At 43.7% G+C, this 12,260-nt stretch overlaps 1 protein-coding gene across 1 annotated transcript; it reads right to left on the bottom strand.

The window, feature by feature from the left end:
• Positions 1-448: 448 nt before the first annotated feature.
• Positions 449-11,843, bottom strand: LOC109900306 (mitochondrial basic amino acids transporter). Its single transcript, XM_020495997.2, has 5 exons — positions 11,400-11,843; positions 7,954-7,997; positions 7,216-7,299; positions 6,300-6,507; positions 449-1,700 (listed from the first exon to the last, which is right to left on the bottom strand). The coding sequence occupies exons 1-5, from the start codon at positions 11,425-11,427 to the stop codon at positions 1,135-1,137; spliced, it is 930 nt and encodes a 309-aa protein (XP_020351586.1). The 5' UTR covers positions 11,428-11,843; the 3' UTR covers positions 449-1,134.
• Between the last annotated feature and the right edge of the window lie 417 nt (positions 11,844-12,260).

Below are 12,260 nucleotides of genomic sequence, written 5' to 3'. Positions count from 1 at the left end.
ATGGGGGCAAAGATGGTACTTTTTGAAGAAATATCCTCTGGTCTGATGAAACAAAAATAGAACTGGCCATAATGACCATCGTTATGTTTGTAGGAAATAGTGAGTCCAAGCATACTTCCAAAGTTGTGGCAAAATGGCTTAAAACAACAAATCAAGCCCTGACCTCAATCCTAAAGAAAATTTGTGGGCAGAACTGAAAAAGTGTGTGCGAGCAAGGAGGCCTACAAACCTGACTCAGTTACACCAGCTCTGTCAGGAGGAATGGGCCAAAATTCACCCAACTTACTGTGGGGGAAGCTTGTGGAAGGCTACCCAAAATGTTTGACCCAAGTTAAACAATTTAAAGGCAATGCTACCAAATACTAATTGAGTGTATGTAAACTTCTGACCCACTGGGAATGTGATGAAAGAAATAAAAGCCCAAATAAAATCACTACAATTATTCTGACATTTCACATTCTTTTAATAAAGTGGAGATCCTAACTGACCTAAGACAGGAAATTTTAACTAGGATTAAAATGTCAGGAATTGTGAAAAAACTGAGTTTAAACATATTTGGCTAAGGTCTATGTAAACTTCCGACTTCAGCTGTACCTCAATTACCTAGTACCCCTGCACATAGTTTGTATACTGCCATGTTATTTTGAATCATTATTCTTATTTACTGTGTATTTAATCCCCACGTCCCTATTTTTATTCAAAAAAGATATATCTTTAGCTCTGCATTGTTGGGAAAAGGACCCGTAAAGTAAGCATTTCACCTGTTCTCTACAAAGTATGTGACACATAAAATTTGATTGAATTTACAGTCCTAGTTAGTGGACTTGTGATTGTACCAGTTAGTACCAGCGACCTAACCATAACTATTTTGGTTTTTGGAAGAAATTAGAAGCATATTAAGCTTTGGGTTCAGCATCTGTCTCACTACATTCAATTTTCTTTCTTTATCTCATCTTCCAACGATATCAGTGCTTTGAGTAAATTATATTTACAAGTCAAGTGGAGACACTGCATATCTATAGATATACATCCAGATTCAAAGTGCATTTGACCCTATGGGCTTCCCTCCCTCCCCCACCCCACCCCACCCCACAGTAGAGCAGCTCAGGTGGGTGTAACACCTCCAGACTCAGGTCACAGGCTGGAGGCTTGGGCCTGCTGCTGCAGCTGTGTGTGGTGAGCTGTGACGGGGGTCGCGGGTTCACTGTCCTTTGGCCCCTCCACCCCCCGTGCGTACATCAGCACCAGAGTGACTGTGGCAAAGGTGACAGCGTTGACGGGAAACGCCCTGAGCAGGGTGGAGGTGAGACCTCGCGTGAACACTATGAGCCCCTCCCTCTTCACACTCTGCCGCACGCAGTCAGCGATGCTGCTGTACTGGTAGACTCCGCCCACCCCGTCTGCCTGGAGGCGGGACTTAATCACATCCACAGGATAGGTGGACAGCCAGCAGGTGACCCCGGACATCCCGCCGGCAAAGAGCAGCTTGGGGATCATGTAACGGTCGCCGGGCTCGCAGCCAATGGAGCGGGTTAGGATGTCGTAGGTCAGGAAGTAGACTCCAAAGCAGGGGGTCTCTCGGATCAACGTGGTGACCATGCCGCGGTTCACGCCCAGCAGCCCCTCACGCTTGTAGATATGTGCTAGACAGTCCAGGGAGTTCTTGTACAGCTTCCTCTTGGACTTCTTCTCCCCGGTGCCTTAGTAACACAGTAGAAAAATAAAGTTAATACGTGAAGGTTGCCAAAACAGGTCAAATACTTGTTCATGAATTCATAAACATATACAGGTAACTGCCAAAATAAGGGGAACACCAACATAAAGTGTTTTAATAGAGCATTGGGCCAGCATGAGCAAGAACTGATTCAATCCAACTGGGCATAGATTCTACAAGTTTCTGGAGCTCAAGTGGAGGGATGCTAAATTCCATCATTTGGAGTTTTGTTGATGGTGGTGGAAAAAAATTCTCAGGCACCCCTCCAGAATCTCCCATATGTGTTCAATTGGGTTGAGATCTGGTGACTGAGATGGCCACGGCATATGGTTTACATGCTCATTAACCCATTCAGTGACCACAAGTCTAGCCGATCTTCAGCATCCAAAAGAAGGAATAATTTAATCGTCCTCCCTTTTATAATCAAATGATGCCGCCTCCTATGGAAACCCCCCTCAGTGCTAACCACTCTACCCTCTAACAGTTTTGAAGCGATCAACCGCGATTAAAATTCCAGCCACACTACACCGTCTCCCACGAATAAAAATAAATAAAAAAAAGAGGGTCAAATGTGGTTCCAACATGCCAAAAAGAACACTGAACAGACAACAAGCAAATGTCAACTTCAGGTAATATGACACTTTCAATTTCACAGGCACACCAATTCTGATCTTTTGACCAATTAGTGAAAGAAATAAAAATCACAAACTGGGCTGCCTGTGTAAATGCAGTGTTAGTTCAGTATAAAAAGTCAGGAAGCAGTGTAGCTCGCGATGCACACTGGTTCAGCTCGCCTTCATGCTCTTGCTCTCTTCTTTAGCCTTTACAGTTTAACAAAGATCGTGCAGAAAAAGACGCAGATGATTATGATACCAAGACAGCATCTCCCTTCCTCTGCCCATCTGGTAGGGTCAGAAGACCACATTCACCAGCAGTGTGAACGTTCACCAGAGGCCTCTTCTTACAGCTCCTCCAAACGTCTTCCAGAACTCCTCCTCTCCATCTTTAGCCTCCATCTGTCCAGAGTGGTACCTTATGTGATGACCTGGTTTCACCCTAGCCATACAAATGTGCACAATGGATGACCATTTTCTCCTTCAGACTGTTTTTAGCTGTCAGAGAGTATTGGTAGTCGTCTTTTCTGCCTAGTACGTAAAAGCTCTGTTCATAGGGGTGTCATGGAATGCCAATAACCGCATTCCAAGCACTATGGCGTTGATGAAGGTTCGGCCCATCATGGGAGAGCCGATGCCTTTGTACTGCCCAAACAGCCGTCTCATTGTCCAGGTGGTAGTAATTTTGCGGAGATGACAAGCAGTCGCATCATGGTGGCACTGATATAGAGGACTATAGTGCCCAAAAGTCAGTTTTAGCATGGACAGCGCCATTGATGACTTTCACCACTGAAGTAGTCAACTTGGTGTGACTTCCTATGGGTTAAGGAAGGATCACATGACTCCATCCAGGGCATCAAAAGGAATAAGACAATTAATTATACTTGTGAGCAAACATTCCAGAACTGCAAGTGGCAGTAAATGGCCAGTCTTGGTTTATATATCTGTTCAAAATCAAATCAATGCTGCAGTGCAAAGTAAAGGAGTGGGGCAACCATGTCTATCAATCATTAGTTTGTTATAAAAATATCAGTGACTCCATCTTTTGAGTTTTCTATTTTCAAGCTCATCTTTGTAACAGCAAACCTAAACCCACAAGATAAGAGACTCAAACATTGAGGACACCAAGACTAATTGAGATTGAAAAATATTCCTTCCCCTTTCTAAATGATCAGATTATCAGACACAATTGGTACATATTGCATCTTGCCTAATTATTTGCAATTGCTAGTTGCTAACTTTAGCCTCAGTTGGGTCTAGGACTGAAGGAGTATGAGAATATTAAAGTGAATACAATAAAACATTATGGTTCCATAAACACATGACATGAGATAGTATATAAAAAGAGGTTGAAATGAACAGTTAGCACTGGAAAGTCTGATTGGCATACTGAATTCTCAATATTTATTTCCCCCATCACTTCACAACCACAATTCAGGGGACTGCAGGACAGCAGCATTACAAGGGTTGTGACCGTTTTATCCAAGCAGCAAATAACCCCTAACCAACCAGAATATTGTTACATTCAACAATTCAGTACGATGTCATAGTGGATACCAGTATGTTAGAGACAGTCATTATGATGTCATAGTGGCTCTTTAAGAGAATGCCATTATGTCATTGCAGCCGTTTTAGGTAAAGGGCATATGTAGTCAGCTGCACAACAATGCATTCAAGCAAAATATGTCTGCGGCATATAACCCAAATGAGAGGTGCAGGGAATGTCATTATGTCGTAGTGGTAGGTAGATAGCCTATCTGTAAACAGCCCACCTAAGTACAGGTGCAGTGATCTGTAAAATGCTCTGACAGCTGGTGCTTAAAGCTAGTGAGGGAGATGTGAGTCTCCAGCTTCAGAAATGTTTGCAATTCGTTCCATAACTCTTTTGGTTTCTGGTAGATATACAAAAAGGTCTGACAGAGAAGGGGAAGCTCACGTTTGGGGTTCAACCTCTGTCTTTCATTAAATTCCAATTTGTTTCTTCATCTCATCTTTCAAATATATCAGTGCATCGACATCTCCATTTCAGTTAAAAATGCTAACGTCATTAGGCAGGAAATAAACCCGCCCAGAGTAAATTAGATTTATAGTCTCACACTGCATATCTATAGATCAGGAATCCGGAGCCTATGGGTTTCCATACTCAGAGATTCAAAGGGCGTCGGACCACTATGGGACCACTACCTCCCCCACCTCACAGTAGAGCAGCTCAGGTGGGAGTAACACCTCCAGACTCAGGTCACAGGCTGGAGGCTTGGGCCTGCTGCTGTAGCTGTGTGTAGTGAGCTGTGACGGGGGACAGGGGGGAGGCTCACAATCAAGGCTCACAGTCCTTGGGGCCTTCTTCCTCCCCCTGTGCATACATCAGCACCAGCATGATTGTTGTGAAAATGGCAGCATTGATGGGATACGCCCTGAGCAGGGTGGAGGCGAGTCCTTGCATGAACACTTTGTGCCCCTCCCTCCTCAGCGATGCTGCTGTACTGCTAGACTACGCCCACCTGGAGGCTAGACTTAATCACGTCCACGGGATAGGTGGACAGCCAGGAGGCGATCCCAGACATCTCGCCGGTAAATGAACACAGTGGCCTCCATTCTTAAATGGAAGATTTTTGTAACCACCAAGACACTTCCTAGAGCTGGTCGTCCGACCAAACTGATCAATCGGGGGAGGAGGGTCTTGGTCAGGGAGGTAACCAAGAACCCGATGGTCACTCTGACAGCGTTACAGAGTTCCTCTGTGGAGATGGGAGAACCTTCCAGAAGGACAACCATCTCTGCAGCACTCCACCAATCAGCCCTTTATGGTAGAGAAGCCAGACAGATGCCAGATGCCACGACTCAGTAAAAAGACACATGACAGCCCGCTTGGAGTTTGCCAAAAGGTACCTAAAGGACTCTCTGGTCTGATGAAACCAAGATTGAACTCTATGGCCTGAATGCCAAGAGTCACATCTGGAGGAAACCTGGCACCATCCCTACTGTGAAGCATGGTGGTGGCAGCATCATGCTGTGGGGATGTTTTTCAGCGGCAGGGACTGGGAGGCTAGTCCGGATCGAGAGAAAGATGAACGGCGCAAAGTACAGAGAGATCCTTGATGAAAAGCGGTCTGGAGCAGGTTAGGACCTCAAACTCGGCCGAACGTACACTTTCTCACAGGACATCGACCCTAAGGACACAGCCAAGACAACGCAGGAGTGGCTTCGGGACCAGTCCCTGAATGTCCTTGAGTGGCCCAGCCAGAACCCTGACTTGAACCCGATCGAACATCTCTGGAGAGTCCTGGGAGAAACTCCCCAAATAAAGCTTGTAGGGTAAAAGAAGAAATTTGCTTTTTATTTTTTCAAAACCTACTTTTTGCTTTGTCATTATGGGGTATTGTGCATAGAATGATGAGGAAAAAAATACAATTTAATCAATTTTAGAATAAGGCTGTAATGAAACAAAATGTGGAAAAAGTCAAGGGGTCTGAATACTTTCTGACTGCACCTCACTCATATTGATATCAATACATAATTTTCATGTATTTTACATATATTTCACACTATGAGGTTGGAATAATACTGTGGCGTTTTGAAAATGATAATGCCTTTTTAATGTAAGAGTCATTTGAAAAGACTACCTGAAATGTCTGCCTGTTTGGTGGGATGGAGTATTGGCCAATAAGAAACAGTTCCAAACATCTCTGCCAATAACAGCTAGTTTTCAGTTCTCTCCTCTCCACTCCACTCCCAGAAAGTCCTAGCTAAATGCTTGCTTGAGAAATTGCGCTTAGCTAAGAAGCTATTTATTTATTTATTTTTAACCATTTGAATTTAAAACAAATCACAGTAAAGGTACTTTCATTGCTACCCAGAAATTATTTGATATTGAGATCAAAACAGCTGCATTGGACCTTTAAGCAGTTGGAGAGAATGGTAGTTGTCGCCACTCTTTTTATGTAAAAGCCCATTATTTTGGTAATCCCTACCTTGCATCTGCATGCGTGTCTTGGCCAACTCCATGGGGCAGCAGACGACACACTGTATTGCCCCAGCTGCCGCCCCAGCCAGGAACTGGTTCATAGGGGTGTCATGGCCCAGGTAACGCATGGTGTTGCCCTGCACTCCAAACACTATGGCATTGACAAAGGTTAAGCCCATCATGGGGGAGCCGATGCCTTTGTACAGCCCAAACATCTGTGTAGGGAGGAGGAAAGGGGTGGGAAGGCGAAAGGGATGGGGCAGGTAGAGAGAAAGAAAAGTAAAAGTGGGGACATTAGAAAGAGACTGTGTTCAAGGCTATGGACTCTTGTGTAGCATGAAAAGGGAGCCACACAATTCTAAAAAAATAAATAAAATATGTGATTCCGAACTGATGCAGACAATTACATTGATAGAACCCACAATATTGAAGCAGATAATGCATTATTTATGTTTTTACACCTGTTATAAGCCATCTATAAGAGAAAACAAACCAAAGTACTTATTCCCCAATACCCCTAACAATACCCCTTACCAGTGCCTCTTCTATTCCACCCTATTCCAGCCCTGTGAGTATTTCAGATGACCCATAGCAATGGCATCCCACTCAGTCACAAGACCAGACCGGTTCATCTGACAGACAGGTTCAGGATCAGCCCCCAGGACACACTGCCCTCAATAACACCAACAAATGCCAAAACATCTTTAGGCCAAGAGACCCAATGAGCCATAACCTCTGAATAACTCAAGCAGAGCATACCTCAATGTGCTTGTGCTGATAGGAGAGTGGCCAAAGTATCAAACAAAACTGTAGCCTATAGGGTTACAATCTACCAAACATCTTGAAATGGGTGATAATCAACTGCTGAAATATAAAATCGGAGACAGTTTCCACTAAATTATAAAGATGTATGTAGGACTTACTGACTCCTGCCGTACGATGGACTGGAAACAGTGGTAGGTCCCGCGGTAAAGAGGCTTGTCCACATTCTGGACCTGTAGTCTCACCTGCAATACAAACACAGGTTTGTGTCAAAGGTAAAATAGAACCTGGATGGCCAATCAGCATCCCTCCTAAACCAACAAACACTTTCTGACAATGCTATCAAAATCATATCAACAAAAGGGAGGGAATTCGGAGTATGACGCCATTACACACAAATCTATGTACTGCAATGAAGTGTACAAACATGTTTTTTCTGACAACTTGGTGAACCACATTCAGTCAGACATCAAAGAGTTACTAGAGGCTATATGTTGATAGGGAAGGGTCCTATTCTTGTTGTGGTTCAACAAAACCAAGACAGTCAAAGTGAGATAGACAGGTGGATGGTTTGACCTTTGATGTACTTACTACAGTGTACTGTTGTGAAGTAGTATCTACTAACAATGTAAGACTTTTTCTGTGAAACGAAGAAAGTCCCTGTTACAGGTAACAAGAAAATATCCCACAATTATTAAGCCTATGTAAGCTAAGGATGTGTACAAAATCAGCACCATACATACAAATAGCATCTGTTATAGTGTAGAGATCACCGCTTTACCCCAACCATACTGTATTGCTGCTTTTGTGGTTGGTCTGATATAAGCAGCAACTCTATTGAACTGTGTGACTGCATGCTTTATTTGCATAGAAGGGAAAAAAAGAAAAACCAAACGTACCTTAACCGTGTCAAAAGGGTGTCCTACTAAGACTCCGGCAGCACCTGAAGAGAAGAATGAGAGAGCCATTTTAGACAGGATCGCCTAAAGCCAACACTACACTTTACTGAGATCAGATAGTTTCAAGTCAAAATGGGTCTACTGCACTGGATTTGCTACACTGGATTATTCAGACAGTTTGAGAAGTTGTATTCTGGTAGGGGGGAATAAATCTAAAATCGACAGATTTTTTTTTTTTACATGCCTTACAGAAACCAAATAAATAGCTGTGTCCGCTATTCAGATCACAAGTTCAGAGATTGGAAACATATACCTTTAATGTCACCTCACATAGAGGATGTCATATCAGACTGCCAAAATACAAGCTGCAATTCTTCTGAGAAGGAAATGTAAAACCCTGTCGCCATCAACAACAACCTGCAACCGTAAACAAATAGCAGACCTGGGTTCAAATAGTATGAGAAATCTGCTTTCCGAGCCAGATGGGCAGGATTAGCAGTTGAGACAATTATATTGGTCAATTAAGCCAGAGACTAAATTAGGCACCAGTAAAGTATTTGAAATGAATTCAAATAGTATCTGAACCCAGTTCTGAGACAGTGATGCTATATGGATCTAGAAAGTGCTGACTAATATCTGGCAAGGCGCCTGGGGAGAGAGCGTGATTCTTCAGGAAAAGTCCTGATGACTGCTCTACAAGTTAGCCTACATAACAGGTGTTTAGGAGTACCCAATCCTACCCTTGTTCTGATGCCAGTTTGAGACCTCTCACTACTGACTCTGGTATTTTGGTGTAACCTTACCTAATACAAGCCCTCTCCTCCCCTGGCTCTGACTAGAGTGAAACCTCAGCCCTGGGCCCTGACAGCAACTGTCCTGCTATAGGCCTTGATATAGGCCTACAGAGTTTGGCAGACATCCTCCATATCGGCACCAACCGTTCCTAAACAATAACATTCTGAAACAAAATGTCTTGTGGACCAGCATGGCACCATGAGAAAGCCACAACCCAAACAGTTTGCAGAGCTCTGGTTAATGGCCATCCCTCCAACTGTGGTCTGTCTGTGCCTCTCTGGACTGGCTAGAACAGCTAGGCTAATGCTAACTAAGCAGCACCTGCTGTGTCACAGTGGGAGGCCTGGGCCCAGCCAGCCAATAAGAGCCAGGCTACTTCTGTAAACCAGTTAAAAAACAGCAGTAGGCATATGTTGGTTGCAAGGGGATCACAAGTCAACACACTGACCTCAGCGAAACTACAACCATGATTTGTGTCTTTGTGAACAGGCAGGCAAGGGGCAATTATGGTAATATTTTGAAATCTTAGGTATTAATACCACAGTAGCTACAGTGGAACAAACTACCAGTACCTGGGCAGTTTGCAAAGTTGAGCTATTTCTTTCTTTTCTTTCACTTTTTGTACCTACTTAGAATTTGCAGTGGTACAGTATTATGTAAAGGTCTGTGTCTTCCTGGGACAAGCTAACAATGTAAGTTATTCATTTCCCTATCAGGGCTCTATGCTGAGTGGGTGCATGGGTGCGCCTAAGTTGAAAAATGTAGGCACACAAAGAAATTTAGCAACAAAATATTTTTCTAGGTGTGCTGGTGCTGCTAAATTGAAAAAAAAATATCCAGGTCGCACAGCGAAATATTTAGGCGCATATGCGAGTAAAATGGTCACACTGTCGAGCCCTGCCTACAGTCACCTTTGAAGGCCTACTGCAAAGAGTTTCCTGGAAATGGTGGGAGATATCAGTGGAACTGATTTACAAATGCTCAGAGGCTTGGCTTGTCATCATTTTTGGAGGGTGCCATGCTGGCACCAACAGTTCCAGTCGTAATTACAATTACAATGTTATTGCTATGGAACATGTGGTGCCAACATGAAGGTTAGTTTACACCCATGTACGCTTATGGCTCAGCTCTAAACAGTCTGGCCTAGTAGGCCAACACTTTCATATAATACTAAAGTTGCCCTCTGAGTCGAGTCAGGCTTTTCCTGCCATTCCACTCACGTTGAGCATGCTGGGTCCCTCCCCTATGGGTTTACAAGTACACCAAGCCACTCCACAGCAGATTTGTGACAGTGGGAAGGAGAGTGTGATTGGTCTGTGAAGGGGTGTGTGTGGATGCCTCTCCTTTTTTACAGTAGATCCATCTTAGTTTGTCTGTTGATGGAGCAGTAACTGACACCACAGATGTATCACTCATCATAAACCCTTTCACCAGGGAAGAAATATACTTTTTGCTTTCAACAACATAAACATGGTCTTCCTGGAGACCAGGACCATCCACTTACTTTATGATCTGAACACCTATAAACTAATCTAATTTAAAATAATATTACCAAGGCTACATTGAAGACCACTGGAATCAGATACCCAGATAAGGGCTAACTATGAAATACCCATAACCTCACATACGCAGCTTTTCTGACATAGCCTGCTTTGTTCTGACATCAGACTCAACCTGACTTCCACCAACCTGACTTCCAAATATATCTACATTACAACAATTGTCATGCCTACCAACTATTCACAGACTGGTACCCAGACTAACTGCAGCCTACATTATTTTTTAGCTAACATTCAACATCAAATGACAGGAGTGGAATGTAATAGCTGAACAGAAATGGCAAGCAGGCTAGGGTACAGTATCTTCAGGTTTTACATTGATATTGTTAGCCATTTCAGTGATGCTGTTCAGTGATTGACTTGGGAAGGAGCTCACTGGAGATGTGTACCTAAAATGTTTTACTGCTTGAGCTCCTGTTCCTCTTCTAGAATATTATTCGCTCAAAAGTATTGCGGCGCTCCTGCACCTAAATATTCCGTACCAGCACCCAAAATGAGTACTGACACCTATTTCAGTGCAAGTCACGCGCTGATGATGTTACAATAAGACATGGAGTGATTGTTTTCAATGCATTGTCTGAATAGTTCCAGACAGCTATAATGATGTCACGTGTTTTCCATTACTAGATAGAATTTGGAGAACGTTCCTAGGCTTGTGTGCCGACTTTCGCCGAGAACAAAAGTGTGGTTGATATCTCGGGAATCGGATTGCATCACACAATGCTGGTAAACCGGGTGAGGTGAACAAGTCGAAAGTTTCACAATGTCAAGGTCAACATTGTCTGAGCTACAGTATGCACGAATTAACTTCTCAAATAGCACTTTCGGTTTTAGGCCAAGTATATGTGTGATTGGTAGGTGTGATGGCTAGATGACATAGCTACAGTAAGGCGACAGCTTGTGACGCAGTGCCTAGCGTGCGTGGGTATGGCTACAGACATCACTTGCCGACTAAACTCGATCATGGGGTTGAGTTTAATCGGCTAATTTACCCACTAACAAGACAGACACGGGATGTGCTAGCTATCCTCCCAACATTGGCTGCAGTGCTAGTAGTTAGCTAGAAAGCGGTGTGTTTCAAATCAGACTTACCTCCAATGCAGCCAGCAAGAAAGTCCATCACCAGTCTTCAGCACAAGTTTGCGATTCAGGGTGCAGTGATCTGTCAAGTAACTATTATTAGCTACTTTTTGACACCGACACTGCTTGATGCAACACGTAAATTACACGACTAGCGCGGGAAGCCAGCTAACTACTGAAGCTAGTCAGCTAGCTACGTCGCCTACCTATACTGTAGCTGGCTAAAGTCAATATTCTGTCTAGTCCTGGCTAGGCAAATGTGATATAAACTTGCTAGCTAATATATATGTATGTGTGTTAAGATATCTGTGGCCGTTAGAATAGAGTTAGCTAGCTACACGACTTCAATGAGCTGTCCTAGCTAGATTAGTTTACCGTCCTCTCTGCCATATACTCGGCCTGTCTGACCAAGGTTTTTGACAGATGTCATTGAAGGTGTGTTACCACCTTGGACAATTTAAATACACCGATTACGTTGCAAAGCGTTTCTTTGGCGGAAGCAAGCGGGGAAAACGGGGCGGGGCATACCTGCATTTGTCCAATAGATATTCTAGTTTTTCTATGTTTGCTTCCGTTTGGTTATTCAATGGTAAACGGTTTCCGTAATGAATATACCCGTACTTCGGGTTAACATCGTATCCAATCACATTACAGTCCCGAAGCCGCAATCCCTCTTTTTCGATTTTGCGAACGACTCTTGGAGGAACGTATTTCTTGACTGCTGTGAGGGTGATAAATGGCCAGACAACTCGCACTACATTTTCCGCTTCTCAGGCGTTTGCTACATACTTCTCATTGCGGAAAATAAACTAACGTCAGTGGGTTCCAGGCAAGGTGATAAGCATTCGTTTGCGAACTGCAGCCCCCCCAAAC

This window comes from Oncorhynchus kisutch, linkage group LG12 (assembly GCF_002021735.2).
Source record: "Oncorhynchus kisutch isolate 150728-3 linkage group LG12, Okis_V2, whole genome shotgun sequence".
NCBI classification, from domain to species: Eukaryota; Metazoa; Chordata; class Actinopteri; order Salmoniformes; family Salmonidae; genus Oncorhynchus; species Oncorhynchus kisutch.
The sequence above is the reverse complement of the archived record's forward strand: the minus strand, read 5'-3'. Positions and strand labels throughout refer to the sequence as shown.